The 24,152-nt window shown below is 41.4% G+C and overlaps 4 protein-coding genes across 4 annotated transcripts; 3 read left to right on the top strand and 1 right to left on the bottom strand.

Moving 5' to 3' along the window:
* The first annotated feature begins 2,768 nt into the window (after positions 1-2,768).
* Positions 2,769-6,451, top strand: LOC133529334 (juvenile hormone epoxide hydrolase-like). The gene is made up of 5 exons (XM_061867030.1): positions 2,769-3,055; positions 3,463-3,644; positions 4,428-4,607; positions 5,359-5,655; positions 6,041-6,451. The coding sequence occupies exons 1-5, from the start codon at positions 2,924-2,926 to the stop codon at positions 6,309-6,311; spliced, it is 1,062 nt and encodes a 353-aa protein (XP_061723014.1). The 5' UTR covers positions 2,769-2,923; the 3' UTR covers positions 6,312-6,451.
* Positions 6,452-10,183: 3,732 nt separating this feature from the next.
* On the top strand, positions 10,184-17,242 carry LOC133528848 (juvenile hormone epoxide hydrolase-like). Its single transcript, XM_061866334.1, has 6 exons — positions 10,184-12,466; positions 12,554-12,750; positions 13,600-13,781; positions 14,348-14,514; positions 14,954-15,194; positions 16,735-17,242. The coding sequence occupies exons 1-6, from the start codon at positions 12,274-12,276 to the stop codon at positions 16,958-16,960; spliced, it is 1,206 nt and encodes a 401-aa protein (XP_061722318.1). The 5' UTR covers positions 10,184-12,273; the 3' UTR covers positions 16,961-17,242.
* A 12-nt stretch (positions 17,243-17,254) lies between these two features.
* LOC133528837 (heat shock protein 68-like) lies at positions 17,255-19,505 on the bottom strand. The gene has a single exon (XM_061866324.1). It carries the CDS (start codon positions 19,320-19,322, stop codon positions 17,445-17,447), a length of 1,878 nt encoding a protein of 625 aa, XP_061722308.1. The 5' UTR covers positions 19,323-19,505; the 3' UTR covers positions 17,255-17,444.
* A 136-nt stretch (positions 19,506-19,641) lies between these two features.
* LOC133528853 (GPN-loop GTPase 3) lies at positions 19,642-23,243 on the top strand. Its single transcript, XM_061866339.1, has 5 exons — positions 19,642-19,922; positions 20,118-20,314; positions 21,197-21,411; positions 22,232-22,337; positions 22,950-23,243. Exons 1-5 carry the CDS (start codon positions 19,878-19,880, stop codon positions 23,212-23,214), a joined length of 828 nt encoding a protein of 275 aa, XP_061722323.1. The 5' UTR covers positions 19,642-19,877; the 3' UTR covers positions 23,215-23,243.
* The last annotated feature ends 909 nt before the right edge of the window (positions 23,244-24,152 follow it).

Below are 24,152 nucleotides of genomic sequence, written 5' to 3' on the forward strand. Positions count from 1 at the left end.
AAACACAAGTCGAAAAACATAAGAAGGGTCAATTAGTAAATTTATGTTTTATTATTTAATACACAATAGTGACCCAATGCAATCCGGAGGTCGCGGGTTCAAACCCCGGCTCGTACCAATGAGATTTTCGGAACTTATGTACGAAATATCATTCGATATTTACCAGTCGCTTTTCGGTGAAGGAAAACATCGTGAGGAAACCGGACTAATCCCAACAAGGCCTAGTTTACCCTCTGGGTTGGAAGGTCAGATGGCAGTCGCTTTCGTAAAAACTAGTGCCTACGCCAAATCTTGGGATTAGTTGTCAAGCGGACCCCAGGCTCCCATGAGCCGTGGCAAAATGTCGGGACAACGCGAGGAAGAAGAATACACAATAGTGACCCGCCCCGGTTTTGCGCGGGTTACACAAATTATACATCTAAACCTTCCGCAAGAATCACTATCTGATTGGTGAAAACCGCATGAAAATCCGTTCAGTTTTTGAGTTTACCGCGAACATACATACACACAGACAGATGCCGCATCCATGCCGATTGTTTAGTGAAGACAAAGTGACAGCTTAAGACAAACGACTGATAATTGGTACGACTGGTAATTGAAGATAAATAACACCATTAGATTCACCATTTTTAAGAACTGACATTTTGAATGCAGTCAGATCTGACAGAATTCAGGTCTGAACTCAGTTGCATCGATTTGGCTAGGGAGCTCGGTAGTCAACAAAGTGTTTGAATTAAAAGAACAAAGTGAAAATCGCTGTTGGGATGAGATTCGAACTCGAAAGATGTGTTACGCTCGTACAGTAGAGCGACAGTCGTTATCCCAGAGGTAAAAGCTAAATTTTGTACTTATTTCAAAAACAATTACATAATACTACATAATTACATACAATTGCTATTTATGTTCAGGTATAGTACAAGAACAGTTCTTACAGAAAAGCGCAGCCAAATAGCACTAGACCCTACTCCTAGTGTGTTCCTACCGGTGAAAAAGGTTGCCAGAGCTCAACGAGGGTGCGGAGTGTTAGGGTCGGCAACGCGCATGTAACTGCTCTTGAGTTACAGGCGTACATAGGCTACGGAGACTGCTTACCCATCAGGCGAGCCGTATGCTTGTTTGCCACCGTCATAGTATTAAAAATGAAGAATTATTACTTCGCTATCCTAACTATAATGTCATAATTTTCAGAACGAGACCGCATTTCAAACAGCGCTATCAGCAGCGGTTAGACTAGTTGACTTGGCCTTCCCGGTGAAGCCCCCACCCCGAGTGCCTGAGCCCTGGTGGGGAGAACATGCTAAACATGACACAAGCGTCAGGAGATTCACTGTACACTTCTCAGACGAGGTGAGACGCTATTATCAGCCCTATGTGAACCATGACAGAACACAAAATAGTCTGTGGTAAAGATGAAGAGTCAAATTGGTGGGCCTGACCTCACGGCGAAGATCCCGCCCCGCGTTAATAGGTACCGAGGAGATATGATATGACCCAATGTCAGAAAGCACAATTCCCGTGGTGGAGATGGAATGTTGTCACGTTAGAAAACTAGGCCTTTTAAACCTTTAACGGATGCTTAGATTGATTTATTTGATGAATATGGACAATGTTACATTGCAGATGATAACAGACCTACGGAGCCGTATCCACAACCGTAGGAACCTCACCCATCCTCTCCACAACGCCGGGAACACCTACGGCACCCACGCTGGGTACCTCGCGCACTTCCTCGACTACTGGGCTGATGGGTACGACTTCGGGGCGAGGGAGGACTGGCTGAACAGCTTCCCGCAGAGTATTACAAATATTCAGGGTAAATTTTGTCGTGATCATAATAAGGTAGTATGTATTTTAATAACTTAATTATCTTCCGTCATTATTTCTGTCATTAATATTTCCCTCCAATCATTAAACTGTCAATAGTGATGTAATTTACAGTGTCATCACTTTGACGTAACTCCAACACTGAAGCAAGATATTTAAACAAACTGCATTAGTTGCTGTAATTCCTTTATTCCACTATCACTAGTAACGTCATTTCATTAAAGAAATTTGTCTCATGATAATGTCTGTCGCGTATATATCTCACTGGTCTGTTTAAGTTCCTTGTCGCATAATAATAGTGCTTAGGGTACTAACTAAACGAACTCTGTAGCGATTTGGTGAGCGTCAGAATGGAGAACTGTGACCATGGATGCATGCCATGGATGGATGGAATTTATAATCAAACTTTCACACTTTTTCACTCCAAAGTCAGTGGAGCTAACGATGCACTTACCTACTTTCTAAGCTGCTGTGGTGCAAGCGTGTTATGTTGTGGAGGGGAGAGGGCTAATGCGACCAAGCCTGGTTTAATGTGTTAGATAACAGAAGGTGTCGCAGAAAGCAAACCGGAACTGGAACCTCAGTTGGCATGAGCTTTCTCGGCCAAAAATGTGAGAAGTGCCGCGCACGCATCGGCCTCCAGAGACACCAAACCTGTTGTCTTAACACATTCACTGCCAAACAAAAAACGGCGCACTACCCCAGAAACCGATGGTCTATAGCTGCGTAGCCTGCGTACAAAACAACCCGCCCAGCGGGTTGTCCGGCATCTGAACAAAGTTCACGAGCGCCCACCAGGTGGGTTCCTAGCAGTGAATGTGTTAACAGCAATGCATAAATCATCTGCAATAGACGCAAATGTCTGTGATGACTCTGGATTTGATTTGATTATAGAATGCAAAAATATGATATACATAGATGATCCTCTCATGTCATGGCGCTTGAATTGCTATTTAATTTTCTTCATGGTGACACCTTTCAATATTAAGAATTAAGATTTATCTTAACTTTTAAAACTCTTTCAATTCCAGGTCTAGACATCCACTTCATCCACGCGAGTCCTCCCAACCCTCACCGGAAGAAGGTTCTACCGCTGCTGATGCTGCACGGCTTTCCAGTCACCGCCTTCGAGTTCGTCTACGTCATCCAAAATCTGATGGAAGAAAGAGACGACTGCGACTTTGTGTTTGAGATGATCGTTCCACACTTGCCGGGATATGGATATTCAGAGGTTAGTACGATTTATTTTTCCTTCTAGGCTTGTCTCTTTCTTGCAGAAACATACACTTTCTTGTCATTATGAAAACCATATGCTGTCGCTGCTGTCATGCTCTTTCGAGACCCTGCATTTGTGAATACTGTAAGTACCCAGGCTATGTTTAGAAATCAGGTAGGTACCATCAGCTTTAGAATTTTCAGAAATGTAGATAGGTACCTAAATAAATTTCTAAAGCTGATGATGTCCATTAAATAAAACTATTTAAACGAATGATGTCTACTGCAGTTAGTTCTACATCCAGAAAACTTGCCAACACCTGCTTTAGTTTAAATAAACTCTTTGGAAGTTACGGCATTTTCACGCTGTCCCTAGTCTATTAACAGACTAAAGAATAACATAGCTGACTTTATACCCACCAGGCGACATACAGGATTGGCATGGCTCCGTACCAAATGGGCATCATCATGAAGAACCTGATGCTCCGCCTGGGCAAGCCGCAGTTCTACATCCACGCCGGGGACGTGGGACAGGCCGTTGGAGACGCTATCGCTGTTCTTTTTCCTGAGAGAGTACTGGGGTTGCATACAAACTTCCCGTTCAGGTATGGATAAATACCTATTAACTCATTCACGATTGACAATTGTTAGTTAACTAGATCAGACCGCTTAGCATGACTTTTGATGTCGACGACGGCGCGACTCCATACTAGAAATCGCACTTGATAGAGTCGTGCGCGGCAACGCATGTCTTGCTAAGCGGTCTGAATGCCTACGATGATCGATCGGGAGAACGTGACACCATACGTATTATTATTATTATACTGCAGTTTGCCTTGTCTCCTTTTTGAATCCTTGTAGATATACATCTACAAGGGAAACAGGACCACTTTTTAGCCTGGCAACATCGAGTTTCTTTAAACCTAGGAATACTCCTAGGTTTAAAGAAACTCGATGTTGCCAGGCTAAAAAGTGGTCCTGTTTCCCCGATCAGCTTCTTAAATTTCCCCCATTACAAATTGGACTTAATTAAAATCAATTATCTCTATCATAATTGCACTACCTCGACCTTGGCTTCACCGGATGCTTTTAACCGACTTTAGTTTCGTACCAGATTTTTCTGCTTAATATACGGAATAAATGAAACTGATGATGAATATTTATAACTTTATTAAATCAGGCGTTAAATTTCGGAAGTCCATCCTAACTAGTCTACCTAGCAGAGCTGAAATTTGTATCTAATATTGGTTTATTACATTGGTTCTTGTTTTTTTGAACTACAATAATTAATTATTACCGCAGCGCGGACGAACTGTTTTCCTTTAACCTCATATCAAAGCAACATTATTGTAGTTATGTCAAATTCAATTGTCATTCTCAAATTCCAGTATCCGCCCCCGGACAATGGCCAAGTTAGTGCTAGGACAGTTGTACCCGCCGGCCGTGGTGGAGGCCCAATACGAAGACCGGCTGTATCCACTGACAGCTCGCCTCGAGTTCTATCTGGAGCAGTTCGGCTACTTCCATATGCAGGCTTCGAAGCCTGACAACATTGGTGCGTCTAAAATGTAAAATTGTTGTCTTAATAAATGTACGGATGCTTGTTGCATCTCGCACCTAATTTGTTGACAGCCCCAACAAGTCAATAAGCAGCTATAACCCTATCTTTAGGTATTTAAATAAAAGTAAACAAACAATTTATACATTTTCGGGTAGTTATGACATTTATTGGTTAACCAACCAAATACAAAACCACCTAGGCTTAAGGAGCCATTTGAGGGTAGATTTTGTTTACTTTTATTTAAATACCTAAATATACAGAGTCATAGTATCGAAATATCTGCTTTAATTTAGTTCTGTTGAAGACGCGAATTCTCGCATACGTAATTATCCATGCCTCCCGACCGTCTCGCAGAATGCCTAATGCCTAACATGTCCTTATTTACTACAACCAACAATAAAACTTCGCATCAACACAAACCAACCCAAAACCAACCCACATGGCCGTCCATCCTCAATGCGGGGACCATAGGTCCATCAAAGCTTAAACATAAAAACAACGCCGGGTCTCTAAACTGAGCATCACCATTGTTTCCTGTCCGGACCCGGCATCGCAAATGTCACCGCGGGCACAGGGTCCCCCGTATCCATAGCGAGGGCCCTGTGTCTACAACTGACACTATTAAACTTAATTAAAAAAAAAACATTTTCTTATTAGATTTGTGAACCAACAAATAAACAAATTGTATGATTTGTAGACCTTATCCTTCTGGTATAAACTGCATTTATGGTCTCACACCAATGAACTATTCCGTTGTGTGTTCTACACACCATTTCAAATAATTTATGTTTAACTCTTACGACTTTAATTCCAGGTCACGGTCTGGACGACTCCCCAGTCGCCCACGCCTCCTGGCTCATCCAGAATCTCATAATGGCCACGGACGTGGCCGGCGAGAGATTCATCGACGGCAACCTGTCGACCAACTACGATATGAACGACTTCTACGACTCGTTCACCGTGCACTGGGCGTGTCAGAGCATGACGACCGCCGCGAGGTCGTATGCAGAGGCTTTGGCGGTGCATCAGGACCCGTTGTCTATTAGTATTTTGATGTAAGTGATGTAATGGGAAAAATCATCAACGGCAACCTGCCGGCCAACTACGACAAGGACGACTTCTACGACCCCATAGACTACGGTAACTATGACCTCGGTCTCTTTAAAGCAAGAGTGAATAGGCTACTACTGAACCGGTGAGCTCCATCTTAGGCCCTGTCTTCACTTTCCATCAGGTGTGACTAGAGCCAATCGCCGATCAGTTTTTTAATAAAAAAACTGCTTACCATCAGGCGGACCGTATGCTTGTTTCCCACCGACGTGGTATAAAAAATAACCTTATAATATATAACAAATAAACATAATAATGAATGAATATTATCTCTTCTGATTTTATGCTTTGCCTTCGAATTCTACTTCAAATCAAACACTATTTCAACAGGACCCCAACACCCGTCCCATTCGCTGCCATCAACTTCCGCCACGAGCTGGTCTACCAGCCCGACGACTTTCTCCGAGACAAGTACCCCAACCTCGTCCAGTCCAACACCCTGGACTTCGGCGGGCACTTCGCCGGCTACCAGGAGCCCGGGGTCCTAGCTGACAGCATACGGACTTCGGTCGCTAAAATGGAACAGCTGCATGGAAACCAGGGGACAAGTGTCGCTCAGGTGTTTCAGCGATTGAGCAGTATCTTAGGCAATGTTGTATAAAGTAGAACCTCGACTATATACCAGAGAAATATATAGATAAGATTATGTTGATACCTACTAATAGCCCTATTTATTTAGTTAAGTGAAGCGCCTTGGTCTAGACAGTAAGCTTATATCTGAATTGATTAATAAATGTATAAATAAATAGCATATAATCTAGTATAGTATACCTACCTAACATTTACGAGTATACCTATGAACTGCTGTAAAAAGTAATGAAATAAACGTATTTGTATTTTGTATAGCTTTAACTAACATAGGATTAAGGGAATGTACACTTACACTATGAACATGGTCTAAAATAAATTTATTGAATTGAATTTCATTTAATATTATAAATGCTAAAGTAACTCTGTCTGTTCCTCCGTCTGTCTGTCTGTTAGCTCTTCTCTCTTAAACCGCTGAACCAATTTAGATGAATTTTGGTCTTGAGGAAGTTTTAGGCCCAATGAAGGGCATAGGGTAGTTTTAATTCAATCATCATCATCAATCCACGCAGACAAAGTCACGGGCTGGAGTAAGAAATATTTATTAAATGTATTTATTAGAATAAGTTTTAGACAAAAATTTCATTTTCGGTACAAGCTTTTATCGCTGACTGTACTCTTCGTACCACAGATAACTAATCATCGAGACAATTCTAAAAAAAACCGGCCAAGAGCATGTCGGGCCATGCTCAGAGTAGGGTTCCGTAGTTACTCTTCCGTCACAATAAGCTAAACTGGAGCTTAAATTATAGTAGGTAGATTGTTAACCAAGGGATGAACTCTGGGTGTACGTCTTTTTACTATGAAGGGGAAACATTTTGCGATAACTCAAAAACAGCTAAACTGATCATATCCGCTATAGTTTTCATTTAATGTCTTCCTTAAGCTCTACTTCCAAGATTTTTTTCATATTTTTTGGACCTATGGTTCAAAAGTTAGAGGGGGGACATATTTTTTTCTTTCGGAGCAATTATCTCCGAATATATTCACTTTATCAAGAAATGTTTGTTGAAGACCCTTATTAGTTTTGAAAGACCTTTCCAACGATATCCCACACTGTAGGGTTGAAGCAAAAAAAATGTTCACCCCCACTTTACGTGTAGGGGAGGTACCCTAAAAAAATATTTTTTTTTAGATTTTATTGTACGACTTTGTCAGCTTTATTGATTTATATATCCATGCCAAATTTCAGTTTTCTAGCACTAACGACCACGGAGCAAAGCCTCGGACAGACAGAGACGGACATGGCGAAACTATAAGGGTTCCTAGTTGACTACGGAACCCTAAAAAACAAACAATTAGGTAGGATTGTTTCATCACAGAGTTCCTATGGCTACCTCCTGTCTCTATCCGATTAGCTGTTATGATTTTAATTTTAATTGTATTTCTTCTTAATGAATGCATGTTAATTATACGACCTTCAAACCTTCAAGAAAAGAGCGTACTCCCATCTTAAAAGCTACTACTAACAACCCTCTGGTGTTGCAGGTGTCCGTGGGTGGCGGTAATCCCTTTACCATCAGGTGATCCGTCTGCTCGTTTGCCTCCTCTATCATAAAAAGATGTAATGTTTTGAAAGGATGTGCCCCCGGCGTGTTTCTTGCGGGTCCATATTGAGGGGGGATTTAAATCTTCTCGGGTCAGAGGTGTAGGGCTAGAGCCGGTGTAGGTTTATTTGACGTTCATAAGGGCATTGTAATATGCCTACTTGAATAATAAACTATCTTTATATTTAATCTAGCTTGATAATGCCATCCATAATATTGCATTGACTTACATATGTATGCAAATTTTCAGCTCAATCGGAAATCGGGAAGTGGGTAAAATTTTGTTTCCAAGATTTGACCCACGCTAACATATATACATAAGTACTTACATACAAAGGATGCGATGAAGAAAGCGCCGGTGGCCTAGCGGTAAGAGCGTGCGACTTACAATCCGGAGGTCGCGGGTTCAAACCCCGGCTCGTACCAATGAGTTTTTCGGAACTTATGTACGAAATATCATTTGATATTTACCAGTCCTTTTCGGTGAAGGAAAACATCGTCAGGAAACCGGACTAATCCCAATAAGGCCTAGTTTACCCTCTGGGTTGGAAGGTCAGATGGCAGTCGCTTTCGTAAAAACTAGTGCCTACGCCAATTCTCGGGATTAGTTGCCAAGCGGACCCCAGGCTCTCATGAGCCGTGGTAAAATGCCGGGATAACGCGAGGAAGAAGACTTACATTCAAAGGATTAGTTAAATAAAAGCTTGTAAAAATATCGCTCACGTCTACATGACTGATGATATGAATGCATGCAAAGTACCTAAGAATAATATTTGCCAATTTAAAATGCAACTGTATCATATGAATAAATACTTCTACGGGCATATTCCGAAACATTGTTTCAGTAACTTATTTATTATGATGCTATACACCTATAGACAATATCGCCTCGTGTGTAATGACCAACTTAGCACACTTGTATCACAATGTTTAAATAAAAATAAAAGTAATCGATACGTTCCCTGAAACATGATATTGCCGACTTTGAAAAGCAATTTTCATATTTTTATCTTTTATGCATAATTTGTTTAAAAATTTGCATTTTAGACCTAAGTTCGTGTTTTTTTTCTATAGAGCGAAACTCAAAAACTCAGGATGCGAATCAATACAGTCCCTCGAGAAAGGCCTCAAGACTTAATTTTTACGGTAACAGTATAATGATCCAAAAACGCGCTACGACTATTTAAAAACTCCGTTTTCTGAACCTACTGCACCTAAACCTTACCTAACCAATTCGTTTACGATATAATTCCTAATACCTGAAATGCGTTTAAGAATGAAGGTCTATTACGAAAATGCAAACAACCATCGTTTAGCAATGCCTCGATACCGTTTACATACCGAACAAAACGTCTGGAATAAATTAATCGACACGAAAAAGCAATCAATCGGATTGCAGTTGCAGTGTGTTAGCTCGTTGTTAGTGCACTCTTATTCTTGATCGTTCCCCGACTGCTGAGGATCATGACTCCTTACGATCTTGTTGACTAGCTGTCGCCATCGGTTACGTTCAGTCGCCTGGTGTAGTGCAGTGCTGACGGTCATTCAGCTGTTGGGATATCTGGTCTGACCATCTAATGCGAGCGGCCTCGAGGTCTTTTACCCTCTATCTTCCCTGTGACCATAAGTTTTTCAAGGTTATCCACGCCCCTGCGCGCAACATGGCCGAAATATCTCACAAATATCTTGAAATATCTCTCTAGGAGTGTACTCTAATCAACAAGTTTTGCTAATTGCTATGCATTAAGCATAACAGTAGTTTATGTGACCGCTACATAATGAAAGTGCATTAAAAAACGAGTGTAAGTTTATGAAACGAGCCGAAAGCGCGTCTCATAAAAACATAAGACGAATATTTTATACACCTAATCAAGCTGTGGGTTTATGAAACGAACGAAGTGAGTTTCATAGGATCACACTAGTGCTTTAATGGCTAATTATGTACAGTTACATACACTGTTTAATTTAGTGCTTGGTTATTTACCCGTCCAATGATGCGTGTCGCATCTTTGTTGTTTTGTCTTGTGTTCGTGGCATGTGAGTCTAAAGTCAAAATAAATGACGATTTACCAGACAGAAGCCCGGTGGAAGGTCTTCTGGAAACAATCGACAAAGTGTTTCCAGTGCTGGCGGATATCTTCAAAAGCGTTTTTGGAATAGTGGTAAGTATTCGTTAAAAAAATCCTGCTACTAAACTATAGGTTTTAATGACAATTAAAAAAGCGGCCATTTCCACTTTGTGTATTGATTGAAATATCAATTGGTGGATGCAGTGAAAGATAACTAACTACACATACTCATGTAGCCAGTAGCAGAAGTAGCTAAGCAAGCGAGGCGTTCGAAATGATTTGGACACCTTTGTCTGCTCGCTTTTTTGTCTTTTTTCTAGTCCGGAAAATACTTGAGTAACTTATTTTCGGTGAGACTGTTATTTGAAGGAACCTGTTCTAAGGCAAAATATTTTCATATATGACAAAACATACCGGACAGAACATTGGTACCTATACCTATGGATATTAAGGCCTAATTATGTTAAGTTAGATTGTGGACTATAGTTTTTTTTTTATACTACGTCGGTGGCAAATAAGCATACGGCCCGCCTGATGGTAAGCAGTCTGCCAGATTTACATGCGCGTTGCCGACCCTAACACTCCGCACCCTCGCATACCTCGGCTTACTCATATCGGTAGGAACACACTATACAGATAGTTGGGTAATTTTATGCCACCTGAAGAGATGAAATGAAACCACCATAAAATTTGATTACAGAATCGTGTCGCTTTCCACGCAGCTCTAGAGGGAGCAGTTCACTTAGTGGACTTGGTTTTCCCCGCACGACCCCCACCCCACGTGCCTGAACGTTGGTGGGGGGAGAACCAACACAAAGACACCAGTATTAGGACGTTTACAGTGCGTTTCTCTGATCAGGTAAGACCTATCCTGGCTTTCCCCGCGTAACCCCCACCCCGCGTGCCTGAACGTTGGTGGGGGGAGAACCAGCACAAAGACACCAGTATTAGGAGGTTTACAGTGCGTTTCTCTGATCAGGTAAAACCTGTCCTGTCGTTCCCCTCGCCACCCCACCCCGTGTGTCTGAACGTTGGTGGGGGGAGAACCAGTACAAAGATAAGTATTAGGAGGTTTACGGTGCATTTCTCCGATCAGGTACGATCCAGGGGCGTTGACCAGGGTACGGCAAGTTGATAACGCTGAAGGCTTAGCGGAGGGTAGAGGAGAGGAGGAGCATAATATAGTAATAGTATGCAATACCAGCTCAGCCACAAGATTTAGCTCTGAACATAGGCTATTTCTCCATAAAGTGCAGTCCTGCGCGCTGCGCAGGCCATATCCACCGACTCCCAGTCCTAGTTGAGGGCCATCCTGCACAGTACTTTCCTGTTCTTTCTTTCTCTAAGATGGCTATGCGTATTTTGTAATAATTTGTTTTTTTAAGAGTATTATCCAACAGGAGGAACAGGAACATCAGGTTTGGCTATGGGCCTATAACGTGAACTTACGAGCGGGTTTATGAGTATGTGAATTTCTTTGCGGATATAGCTACTCGATGCGGGTGGCTGTCGCTCTTCGCTTGGGCTGCGATGTTTGCGAACCTCACATACACCTGCGGCACTATGGTTGAGAGTAATGGTCATCATGCGTTGAGTTGTTGTCGGTGTGCGGGGAGGTTTCCACGGCACCATGCCCTAAATGATATTGTAAGGAGGGCACTTTTGTCAGCAAATGTACCGAGCTTGATGGAGCCTCCAGGACTAAGTCGGTCCGATGGCAAAAGACCTGACGGGCTGACTCTTGTTCCATGGGAAAAGCGTGTCTTCTCTGGGATGCCACTTGTGTCAGCACTTTTGCCGCCTCGCACATTGGCCGGACTGTCCGAACGGCAGGAGCCGCGGCTGAATTTTCGGCACTCCAAAAGCGCGATAAGTACTGCTGTCGAGGTATATGTTTGTCCCGTTGGCGGTGGAGACGTCCGGGTGTTGGTGTGCCGAGGCCACAATTTTCTTGGGCGAATTAGGGTGGTGGTTGAGGGAGAGGGTCATTCCTGATGCAGAGGCTGTCTATCGCGATTCAGCGTGGTAACGCGGCGAGCGTGATGGGCACCTTTGCGTCTGGGAGGGCTCGGGACGGGCTGTTTGATTAGTTTTTGTATTTGTGTCTTTCTGTTTGTTTAGTTTTACTTCTATTTAGTTTATAGTCCATTTAAATTTTTTTTTTTTTGAGTAATTAAGAATGTAATAGTTTATTAAATATAATAAATTTTATATAATTGATTAAAAACAATAATAATTGAATGAATACATTTAGTATATATAGCTATTTAAACATAAATTCCATACAAATATGAAACTTGACTAGGAAAGCTGATACTTATTTTTTTTGATTAATGGTTAAAATTGTTAAATATTGCAGATGATATCGGACTTACGCCACCGAATACACTACCGTCGAAACTTTACGAATGCGCTACACGGCGTCGCAAACACCTACGGTACCCACTCCGCCTACCTCGCTCATTTTCTGGACCACTGGGCTTACAAATACGACTTTGGGGCAAGAGAAGACTGGCTGAATAGCTTCCCACAATATGTCACGAGTATTCAAGGTAGGTTTACCGCGTTTACCATTATTGGAACCTTACATTTCTTTTACAAAGACCCATAAAGTAATTTAATCACCTTTCCATCTTCAGGTCTAGACATCCACTTCATCCACGTGAGACCTCCCAACCCTCGCAAGAAGGTACTTCCAATCCTGCTGCTGCACGGGTTCCCAGTCACAGCCTTCGAGTATGTTCACGTCATTCAGAACCTGATGGAGGAGAGAGATGACTGCGACTTCGTGTTCGATCTCGTCGTGCCGGACTTACCTGGATATGGGTATTCAGAGGTCCGTACCTAACTGGTCGACGTCAAAGTGAGGTAGAGGATAGAATATACCGACAAAAACCTTAAAATCCTGACATTTACTGGACGGTATCTTCTCCAAAAATATTTTAGGCCAAAACCATTATTTTGCCACTAGACCTTTAACACGCCACCATATGCTGTAGCTACAGAATAATCTTCCCTTTCCTCTGCCCTACCTCTGGCAACTCTAAACTTTTAGCTAGCTGTACATAAGTGGTTACTTGAGGATCACTTTCACTTAAAATAACGAGTTTAACCGAGAGTCCCCGAAAGCCGAGAGTAACCGGTATCATACTGGTATCATATCATTTATATCGTTCCCTGCGAACAATACAATTCCGTTCCCTCTTTTTACCGGTTATGAGAAAGAAGGTAATTTTTTAGTTCGCATTCCGGTGTTTCAATTAACGAAATAATATTGTTATATTTGGAACGATATTAACAGGTTCCGAGCTATCACCTTATATTCTGGACAGTAGTTCCGAAAAACCATGAAAAGTTCCTCTTACACCCTTGTTTCCCCGCTACGGTCACGTAGAAGCGTTTGACAGTCGGGCTTATCACGCAATAAGTTGACATACACTCGTAGCACTCCTTTCTCGCTCGGCATTAGCAGATATGCCATTTGAACATCGGCTTTTCCACTGAGGTGAAGATGAGCGGAAGTGAGAGGAGGATTGTAATCTACATCTCTTCTTCGCTCCGCTGGATAACCAACTATTACCGCACGTCTCCGCGGATCTCTGCCTTCTTCGTGTATCTCCGCCTATCCGCCTAAGTGGAAAAGCAGCCTTAGGGGTTCCATTAGACGATTTCATAACTGTCACAGGCAACATCCAAGCCAGGCATGGCGCTGTACCAAATGGGCATCATCATGAAGAACCTGATGCTGCGCCTGGGCAAGCCGCAGTTCTATATCCACGCCGGGGACGTGGGACACGTGGTGGGCGATGCTATTGCTACACTTTTCCCTGAGAGAGTACTGGGATTCCATACTAATCTTCCTATTAGGTATTCGATTTGATTACTATTAGCTGATCTAGTACACTTACTTTTTTGTTGTTGGAGGTATATATGTTTTTTTCACCAGGACAGAAGTCGAGAAGCTTACAGCCCTCATAGTGGCTACTGTAGTCTATTGAAACTGGTGACTTTGAGCAAAAATGTATTGAATAAAACTTAATTAATCACTAAGTTCAATAACACTTTGCCTGAAGACATTCACTTGTACAAATTCAAGTTCTAAAGTTCTTGTGACTTATCCTCTCATATATGGTTACCTAACTCAAACTAATGCCTTCAAACCTTCAGGAACGAACATACCTACTCCCATTTTAAAGGCAATGAATGCACTTGGTGTTCCAGTTGCCCATGGGCAACGGTAATTGCTTACCATCAGGTGATTCGTCTGCTCGTTTGCCTCCTAAATCATAAAAATGCGATCGGTGAGGCGAGCTAAGTGTACTATGCACACTTTAACGCTTGCTTCCAACTCCATACGCCCTCGTTGGTCGTTACGTGTGTGTATAGGAGCCATAAAGTTTTGAGTCGGTAAATCCAAATGGCATTTATTCCAGTAACCGTCCCCAATCGCTAACCAAATGGGTGCTAGGACAGCTGTACCCGCCAGCAGTGGTAGACGCGAGATACGAAGACCGGATGTATCCTTTATCAGCTCGGCTTCAGGAATATCTGGAGCACTTCGGCTACTTCCACATGCAAGCTACTAAACCGGATAACGTGGGTGAGTGTAATCCTAACCCTTTGACTGAACTGACGTGAACTGAGGCTCGCGGGTACAGTCCAATATGAACCTTCGTGCATTCCGAGAAGGTTCACGATGACCCGCCGGGCACAATATGCGTCATAGGCGTGGTGTTCAAAGGATAAACCTATTTCCATTGCTTAAACGTTGAACCTGCCCCATGATTGTCGGTAGATGGAGTTGACGGTCATTTATCCTTTCGGCACACGCTACGCCAAATCTGCAGAGTGCAAACCAATTGTTACGTACGGGAAATAATAATGTCAAGCTAGGAGTCTGCTGGACAGATTTGGCAGGCAACAGGGAAACGCCACCACAAACTTATCACTAATATAATGGCACTTTGATACTTTGTCGCTGCAAAGTCGGTACAGAGTTAGACTTAGACGAACTATCTGACTCTATTCTTTGTTCCCAGGACACGGCCTCGACGAATCTCCAGTGGCCTTAACTTCCTGGCTCCTCGAAAACATCATGATGGGCACGGACCGCACCGGCCAGTTCGCCGTCGGCGGGAACCTGTCGAAGCACTACGACATGAACGATTGGCTCGACACCTTTACCATCTACTGGGCTACCCAGAGTATGACGACTGCTGTGCGGTCGTATGCCGAGTTCCTGGCATTGAAGAGAGACCCGTTGTCGTTTGGCATTTTGATGTAAGCAATCAATCAGTTAACCATTGTGCAAAATTAAAAAGAAAGGACCAACAGCTGACACCGAATCTTAAGAAAATATTACATTCAGTTTTGTAAATTGGCTTATAGGTACAAAGATTAAAAACCAAATATACGAGTACTACCGTAAAATATAAATATTAAAACTAAAAAAATAAACTCAGCCCCCCACGCTATATCTCAAATACATTCATTTTATGCCAAAAATGCCTTACATCGTTCTGGGAAAGAGCTGATACTCTTCAATCTGCTGGATCGATTTCTATCAAATATAGATAAAGAACCACTCCAAGGAAACTCACTCCACATAAAAAAAAAACATCAGTTGGAGAGCTACGAAGCGACAAACAGACAGACATTGGCGTCAAACATATAACACCGCTCTTTTTGCGTCGGAGGTTAAAAATGTATATCGTCAGATGACAATCAAAACTCACTAATTACTAAAAAAAAAACTCACTAATTACTAAAGCGGTGGTGGCCGAGTGGATATAACGTCTGACTTTCAATCCTGGCTCGTACCAATGAGTTTTTCGGAACTTATGTACGAAATGTCATTTTGATAGTTACCACTAGCTTTTCGGTGAAGGAAAACATCGTGAGGAAACCTGCACACTAAAAAATAATCAAACAGAAATCAACCTTATTTCTGTAGAAATATGCTTCATTATAGCTATGAACTTGTGGTAGTAATTAGTGAGTTTTGCTTGTCATCTAACGATATGTTAACGGCACCAATTATGGGACATTTAAGAAAAAATTTGGAGTATTTTTGATATTTCACCGCTTTATGCTTTAAAAGTTGAATGTCCAATTACTATATATTTAATGAAAGCTACTGCAATTGGTCTCAATATTACATATTAACCAATTAAAACAATGGTTTTTTGCTCCAGTCGTGGGATGTATGGCGCCATTAATTTTCAAACTAACAAATATCAATGAATGTAAAATGTTGCCAGTGATTAAAAACTGATGGTAAATACTTGTTTTACAGGATTTGTCTATCTATACATATACAATCCCATTACTGGTGCCTGTTCCATTATAGGGGTGTTTACTATAGTAAACACTATAGGGATAGTTAACTACTATAGGGAGCGTGCATGCACTGTAGGAGGCAGCACAGGAGCCGTCAGATTTTTGGCACGAGGCGTAAGTGTGATGTTTATTGTTCCGATGTAGCCCACAAGATGGCAGCACCTACTATACACAAGAAAACACGTGACGTGTAAATGTACATGTTTATGGTTCCGATTCAGGTCACAAGATCGCAGGCCCTCCAACGCGCACGGTCTCTATAGGGAGTGTAAAGTCCGACACACTAGTAAAGAGAATCCAATTTTGTACTCCTGTTGTTGTATGGAGTCTTCAGATCTTGACTACTTGAATTGGGAATTCCTGAGTAGATTACACTGTGATTGTGTGTGATTGTGTGTTGTGTAGTAAGTCCTTGCAGAGTTTGTTGTCGTAGAAACATTTACCTAAATAAAAAATAGCAATCAGTGTTATTATCCCACAGGACTCCGACGCTCGTCTTGTTCGCCGCGATCAACTTTCGCTACGAGATTGTGTACATGCCCGACGATTTCCTTCGAGACAAGTACCCCAACCTGCTGCAGACGACCACGCTGGACTTTGGCGGACATTTCGCTGGCTTCCAGGTGCCTGTGGTGCTGGCTGACAGCATATGGACGTCCGTGGCCAAGATGGAAATGGTCCGTAGAAACCAAGGCGCGAAACCTTAATCTCACAAAAATATTAGTTATAAAAGTAGTCTGTAAGGAACTTGTAATAGGTATTAAGTTATAAATAGAGACATTATAACTATTAGCATTAGTTTCATTATGGCGGTCTTCATATTTGATGTAGATCGACAGGCCGGTCCAATGTGCGAGCGGAACATTACTAAACAAGCATAGCGTTGTCTGGCTTACACACCGGAGTGGCGTGCCGATCCGCATCAGTATGAGCACCGCGTAAAATTCTTTAGTAGCCCCTAGAAGGAAAAATCCCAGAAAATCATAAATAAGAAAACATAGTTTACAAATCAAACCTTCACTATTTATTAGACTATATTTAAATAGACTCCTACCACATTTTTGAACAAAGTATCCAGACCAAAATATAAAAAGTGAGCTACTTCGGAAGAAATGGGTTCAACTAGGTACAATTTATCATAATAGCGAAATAAAAAAACTACAATAGCTAAATCAAAATAGACAAACAAATTCAATCAACCTCTTCAATGACTGGTCCATCGCTGCCCCCCGTTTTACCAGCAGCTCCATGGATTTTCTTCATCAACGGGGCGCAGGCGACGGTCAAATCCTTCAGCTTGCTTTCATACTCATCTCTCTCAGCTAGACTGTTGCTGTCCATCCAACGGATAATGTCCTCACACTTACGACGAGCATTAGAAGCTTCTGCTGCATCAAGTTTACTGCCTGCTTCATCCAACGCCTGTTTCACACCATAAGCGTAGGATTCCAACTTGTTCCTTGCAGTGATCCTGTCTCTCTGTAAATCGTCTTCATGCTTATACTTCTCAGCGTCAGACAGCATTCGATCTATATCAGCTTGCGAGAGTCTTCCTTTATCGTTCTTTATAACGATATTCTTACTCTTTCCTGTGCTATTATCTTTCGCGGACACATTAAGGATTCCATTGGCGTCTATGTCAAATGACACATCTATTTGGGGGACGCCTCTGGGAGCAGGCGGTATACCGGTCAAATCAAAAGATCCTAAAAGGTTATTATCCTTTGTCATAGCTCGTTCGCCTTCGTAAACTTGGATGGTGACCGCTGGCTGGTTGTCAGAATAAGTCGTAAATGTTTGAGACTGTTTGCAAGGTATTTTGGCGTTACGTTCGACTATTTTTGTCATGACGCCACCACTTGTCTCAATACCAAGGGAGAGAGGAGCAACGTCCACTAAAAGGACATCTTGGATTTTGGAATGGCGCTCTCCACTCAAGATGGCCGCTTGTACCGCTGCTCCGTAAGCCACAGCTTCATCAGGGTTTATGGATAAATTCAGCTTCTTGCCATTAAAACAATTTTGAAGCATACTCTGTATTTTCGGGATTCGCGTTGAGCCACCAACGAGCACTATATCGTTGATTGAGCTTTTGTCTAGTTTTGCGTCCTTGAGAGCTTTCTCTACAGGGTCTAAAGTGTTTCGAAAGAGATCAGCGTTGAGCTCTTCAAAACGTGCTCGTGAGACTCGGGAGAAAAAGTCTATTCCTTCATAAAGCGCGTCAATTTCGATGCTAGCTTCAGTACTAGAAGACAGCGTACGCTTTGCCCTTTCTGCTGCAGTGCGTAAACGACGCAATGCCTTGGGGTTCGCTCGTAGGTCTTTCTTGTGCTTCCGCTTAAACTCATCAGCTAAGAAGTTCACAAGTCTATTGTCAAAGTCTTCCCCGCCTAAATGAGTGTCGCCAGCAGTCGCCTTCACTTCAAACAGCGACCCTTCATCTATCGTCAGTATAGAAACGTCGAAGGTTCCTCCACCTAAATCGAAAATCAGGACGTTGCGTTCTCCTTTCAAGTCTTTATCCAAACCGTAAGCCAGAGCAGCTGCAGTAGGCTCATTTATGATCCTGAGGACATTCATTCCCGCGATAGCTCCAGCGTCCTTCGTAGCCTGACGCTGTGAATCGTTAAAGTAAGCGGGAACCGTAATAACTGCATCTCTCACCGAGGTACCGAGGTACGTTTCAGCTATTTCCTTCATTTTGATCAGCACCATGCTGCTAATCTCTTCAGGGGCAAACCGTTTTGATTTCCCTTTGTACTCCACTTGGATCTTCGGTTTACCTCCATCATTGACTACTTTGAACGGCCAGTGCTTCATGTCTTGCTGGATTTTAGGGTCATCAAACTTACGCCCTATGAGTCGTTTAGCGTCGAAGATGGTGTTGCTGGGATTGAGAGCCACTTGGTTCTTGGCAGCATCGCCTATGAGACGCTCGGTGTCTGTAAACGCGACGTAGGAAGGGGTGGTGCGGTTACCCTGGTCGTTGGCTATTATTTCCACGTTACCATGCTGCCACACCCCTACACATGAGAAAGTCGTTCCCAAGTCTATACCAATTGCAGGCATTGTAGTAATTAAATAATCGCTCTTAAATATCACTTGTGTATTTGATGCACTTGTCAGGTTTGTTGTTTCAAGGTTTGACAGATTTTCTGACAAATTTTCACATTTGAAGCTAATTTGAATATAGAAGATGAGGTGCAAAGAAATTACTGCCAGTCACTATGTAAATGCGACTTTCCTGAAATAATGTTGTAACAAAGATTTGTGGTTTTTAGAAAAAAATATTCACTAAATTATGCATGCACTATCCAGCGGTTAAACGAAGCACAGTTTTACCAAAACGTAAATAAAATATTACTGCGGTGAAACAAAACGCAGAAACTTCAAACAATTGTCATGAAACTGTGTTTATTATTCGAGTTGAAATATCTGAATAACATGTTTTCTGATTTGTTTAATCCCAAAATGTGGTATTAAACACGTTTAAAAACAAATTACACAATGATACAATATTTTCCATAAGTTGGAGGATAGCTAATCTCTATAATTTTGTCCGTTTATCAATATAACCTACAAATCATATGTACAAGTGTTGTTTCACTTATTTAAAATAAAAAAATGCGATACGCACAGTTAGTTGTTGGTCCCGCTGGTAGCGGAAAGGTAAGTTAATTCTTGCATTCTACAGAAAATAATGTAATATTATAATAATTCAGTTTTATTTTTATCCCAAACAAACCATCTTTTTTATTGTGCACATGTTTCTACTTAAAATTATAGCTGCTCCACCGCTAACTTGAATAATAAAATGGCCTAATTCAACTTCAACAATAAAGAACCTAACTATTCCAATTGCAGTCCACATACTGCTCAACGATAGTGAAGCATGCTTCGGACTCAAAGCGTATTGTGGAGGTTGTTAACCTGGACCCGGCGGCGGAGCACTTCGACTACGAGCCGTTGGTAGACATCCGGGAGCTCATACACCTGGACGATGCCATGGAGGATGAGGAATTACAGTTTGGGCCTAACGGCGGGCTTGTTTTCTGTGTAGAGTAAGTATAATAGTGAGCTATAATTAATATTCTGACCAAAATTTTGCTGCTAAAGATTGTTATGATTGCTATGTTAGAAAATAAGTTTGCATTTAAAAAATCCTTACGTGCTTTCTTTGCTAGCAGAATGAAAAAATAATAATGTATGTGTAAGCTCTATGTTTTGTCGTTATTTATGTATGTATTATAAGAAACATAAGTATGTATATTTATGTATTATGTATGTATGTATGGTATGTTATTGTATTATATTTGGTTGTTGTTGTTAATGTAGCACTGCCCACAATCACTCTGCTTTTCCTAAAGGTTGACTGGTAGAGAATGCCTCATGTCATTAAGTCCGCCTTTTGTACTATAAGGTTTTCTTTTGTGCAATTAAGATTAAATAAATAAATAAAATAAATAATCACTCTGTCTCTCAATGATCTTAATTTAATTGCTTGACGCACATTGTTACTGCATTCAAAGGCCCTGAACACTCAATAAAACCCCATAAATCTTTTACATCAACAATAAAATTATTGTAAAAGTAAATTAATACACTACACTTTAAATTAACAAAAAGAAAACTATTTTTTTTTTTTTTTTTTTTTTATAAGTAGATTTAAAAAGAAAGTAAATGTTTTCCCGCCATACATTGTGTATGGAAATATAGTTTTAAAACTAATTTGTCATTGCCACTTCTTTGTTTCATATTTGTCTATTGCAAAACTTATCTAGAGTCTGTGCGGAAAGAGAAGAGTCGTGGAATGTAAGGGACCCAATACATTTCACGACTCTTCTCTTTCCGAACAGATTCTAGTGACCTATGTAATTAAAAAGTTAAATGTAATGTTATAGAATAGAATAGAATAACATTTATTTGTATGTGGCTGTTTTCAGAACCCTCCTAGAAAACTGTGACTGGTTAGAAGAGCAGCTTGGAGATGTAGATGACGACTACATCCTATTTGACTGTCCTGGTCAGATAGAACTGTACACACACCTGACGGTGATGAGGCGGCTGGTGGACCAGCTGCAGCGGTGGAACTTCAGGATCTGTGTGGTGTTCATGGTGGATTCACAATTTATGGTTGACGGAGCCAAGTTTCTATCAGGTACTTTTTAGACGTCAACTGCTTATATTTATCCTTTTTTCTTATTGAATTTTCGATATTTTTAAACATAAATCATGTTAGTTACTCTTTGAAGACACTATGTACTTGCAACAGTCGCAAAATCAGGAACTAGATAAAACAAATATTCATAATAAGTGTCCTGTTTTCAAGTTTAGTTATGTTATAGTTTGTAAAGTATCGGATAGCATTTTTTTTATACCACGACAGTGGCAAGCAAGAATACGGCCCGCCTGATGGTAAGCAGTCACCGTAGCCTATGGACGCCTGCAACTCCAGAGGTGTTACATGCGCGTTGCCGACACATTAAAAATCTGTACACTCCTTTTTTTGAAGAACCTCGTACTGTAGACCCTTGGGAAAACCTCGGCAGGTAGCTCATTCCACAACCGGAGCGTGCGCGGGAGGAAGTTCCTCTTAAACCGCACAGTGACCATTTAGGTTCTAGGGTGCAAGGATGAACACCCTGCCGATGGCGGGCGGTGCGGTGATAGAAAGTAGCCGTGGGCATAGCTAATTAAGTAAAAAATTTACGCAAACGTAAACGCGAAAAGGGCAATTTAGTTATCTGCCTCTTCATAGCTCGAATATGCAAAAGTGATACAGAGGTTAGATTAACGAAATTCGATTTTCGTTTTTTTGTGGTAGACCCTCAGATTGTGATGAATCCACATCCACACACAATCCACAATCAATTCAATTCAATTGGTCCACAATCGTGGTTGTGTGTATAGGATCTTTCTGTCTTCTTTCCGTCAGTCTATAGGATCAATGGGTAAACCAAAAAAAAAAATATGTTCAGGTACAATGGCCGCCCTCAGTGTGATGGTGAACCTGGAGCTGCCGCACGTCAACATCCTCTCGAAGATGGACCTGCTCAGCAAGTCTGCCCGGAGTCAACTTGACAGGTACTAACTGCATTTAGTATAGTAGTTGACAATGCTATATCATGATGACATGGAGCTGATCTGATGATGGAGACAGGAGGTGGCCATAGGAACTCTCTGATTAAACAACGCGAACCGATGAGTATTATTTGCCTTGTGGAAGGAAAGAACAGTTCGCGATAAAATGCTTGTACCAAAAATGAATTTTTGACAAAAACTTATTCTTCGTTTACTCCATTGGGCAAACCAGGGGTTCAATAATTACGTAAGAAATATCCACATCTCTCATAGGGAGTCATCCACATATTACGTCATAGCAAGAAGGGGAGGTAGGGGGGTTGGACCCCCCGGTCACGCCAAATGTAATAGTACAGTCAGCGTCAAATACTTTGTAGCAACCAGGGTGTCCAAATAGTTCGGTACACCATATATTTAGTAAGTATGTTGTACCGGACTTTTTGGCCACTTTGACTGCTACAAGGTATTTGACGCTGACTGTACATGTTAAAGAGATAGGAAAAGGTGTGACAAGGCGGGAGGGGGGGGGTGGGGGGGTCTAAAACTCGAAAAATTGTGTGACGTAATTAATGGATGACGCCGAGACAGCTATAAATTAATAACAACTTTTTACAGCTACCTAGACCCAGACCCCCACATCCTTCTAGCCGACATGCGACACTCCAAATCCAAATGGCATTCAAAATACGCCAAGCTGACAGAAGCCATCGGGGAAGTCATAGAGAACTTCAGCCTCGTCCGGTTTTACCCGCTGAATATAAAGAAAGAGGAGAGCATAGACGACATATTACTGACCATAGATAATATTATACAGTATGGTGAGGATGCTGATGTGAAAATTAGGGATTTTGATGAACCGGATCCAGATGATGATGAGTAAATTAGTTTTAGGGGTTTTCTACAATAAAATGTGATATGAAGATACTAAAATTGTTTCTTTGGCAAAACACTTCCACATTTTAAACGAACGAATTGGCCGTAATTATTTCCATTATCCTTTTATGAATATATTATGCTTCGTAAATTGTGATTAGTGTTAAATAAAAACGATTGTAAAACATATGTAGTCGTAGATACTTTGTTAGGTGACAGTTTAGATGCTGTTTTAAATATTAAAAAAACCGGCCGGCTGAACCGTGATGGAAAGACCGTCAGCTGTAAAATGAACATTTAAAAAATACGCGCCTTACCACTATGTCCGCAAAGTATGCGTAATGTGTAAATTGCGTAATACGTTTATTTGAAACGCCTGATGAAATGCTACATGCAGTTTGATGATTTTGTTTTACTATCAGTACCTGGGCGACCGAGCTTTGCTCGGTTATAACTATTTATTGTAATATGGTGGTCTATAGGTGATAATCTTAACTACATTTTTTTACTAAATTAAACTTGTCTAAAACAATAAAAATTCAAAAAAATTATATATAAACTTGAACATATAAAAAAAAAACAAAAGTTAGTCACCGGGCGAGATTCGAACCCGTAACACTCGTTTAGCAGTCCGCGTGTTAACCCGCTGGACCAGACGGACAGTGGCCAGCTATACGAAATTAGCAACCATATTCTGCGTCGAAAGAAAAACGCATGAAAACTCGAAAACACGCGTTTTCCCAAACATAAGACTAATCTAGATAGATTGTATACCCCCAAAAACCCCCATATACCAAATTTCAGCGAAATCGTTAGAGCCGTTTCCGAGATCACAGAAATATATATACATATATATATATATACAAGAATTGCTCGTTTAAAGGTATAAGATAAAAAGTATAGTTCTCTTATTTTTTACATGTTCATGCGACCAGCTGACGTTCT

Source organism: Cydia pomonella, chromosome 20, assembly GCF_033807575.1.
Source record: "Cydia pomonella isolate Wapato2018A chromosome 20, ilCydPomo1, whole genome shotgun sequence".
In the NCBI taxonomy this organism is placed as follows: domain Eukaryota; kingdom Metazoa; phylum Arthropoda; class Insecta; order Lepidoptera; family Tortricidae; genus Cydia; species Cydia pomonella.

What these genes read in the sequence shown, in the direction of transcription:
- LOC133529334 (XM_061867030.1), top strand. Translation starts at nt 2,924, where the DNA reads ATGCTGCACGGCTTTCCAGTCACCGCCTTCGAGTTCGTCTACGTCATC. An exon ending in CATACAAACTTCCCGTTCAG is followed by an intron (nt 3,645 to 4,427) that starts GTATGGATAAAT and finishes CTCAAATTCCAG; the next exon opens with TATCCGCCCCCGGACAATGG. An exon ending in AACATTGGTGCGTCTAAAAT is followed by an intron (nt 4,608 to 5,358) that starts GTAAAATTGTTG and finishes TATTCCGTTGTG; the next exon opens with TGTTCTACACACCATTTCAA.
- LOC133528848 (XM_061866334.1), top strand. Translation starts at nt 12,274, where the DNA reads ATGATATCGGACTTACGCCACCGAATACACTACCGTCGAAACTTTACG. An exon ending in CTGGATATGGGTATTCAGAG is followed by an intron (nt 12,751 to 13,599) that starts GTCCGTACCTAA and finishes TAACTGTCACAG; the next exon opens with GCAACATCCAAGCCAGGCAT. An exon ending in TACTAAACCGGATAACGTGG is followed by an intron (nt 14,515 to 14,953) that starts GTGAGTGTAATC and finishes CTTTGTTCCCAG; the next exon opens with GACACGGCCTCGACGAATCT.
- LOC133528837 (XM_061866324.1), bottom strand. Translation starts at nt 19,322, where the DNA reads ATGCCTGCAATTGGTATAGACTTGGGAACGACTTTCTCATGTGTAGGG.
- LOC133528853 (XM_061866339.1), top strand. Translation starts at nt 19,878, where the DNA reads ATGCGATACGCACAGTTAGTTGTTGGTCCCGCTGGTAGCGGAAAG. An exon ending in GTCCCGCTGGTAGCGGAAAG is followed by an intron (nt 19,923 to 20,117) that starts GTAAGTTAATTC and finishes TTCCAATTGCAG; the next exon opens with TCCACATACTGCTCAACGAT. An exon ending in GGGCTTGTTTTCTGTGTAGA is followed by an intron (nt 20,315 to 21,196) that starts GTAAGTATAATA and finishes GGCTGTTTTCAG; the next exon opens with AACCCTCCTAGAAAACTGTG.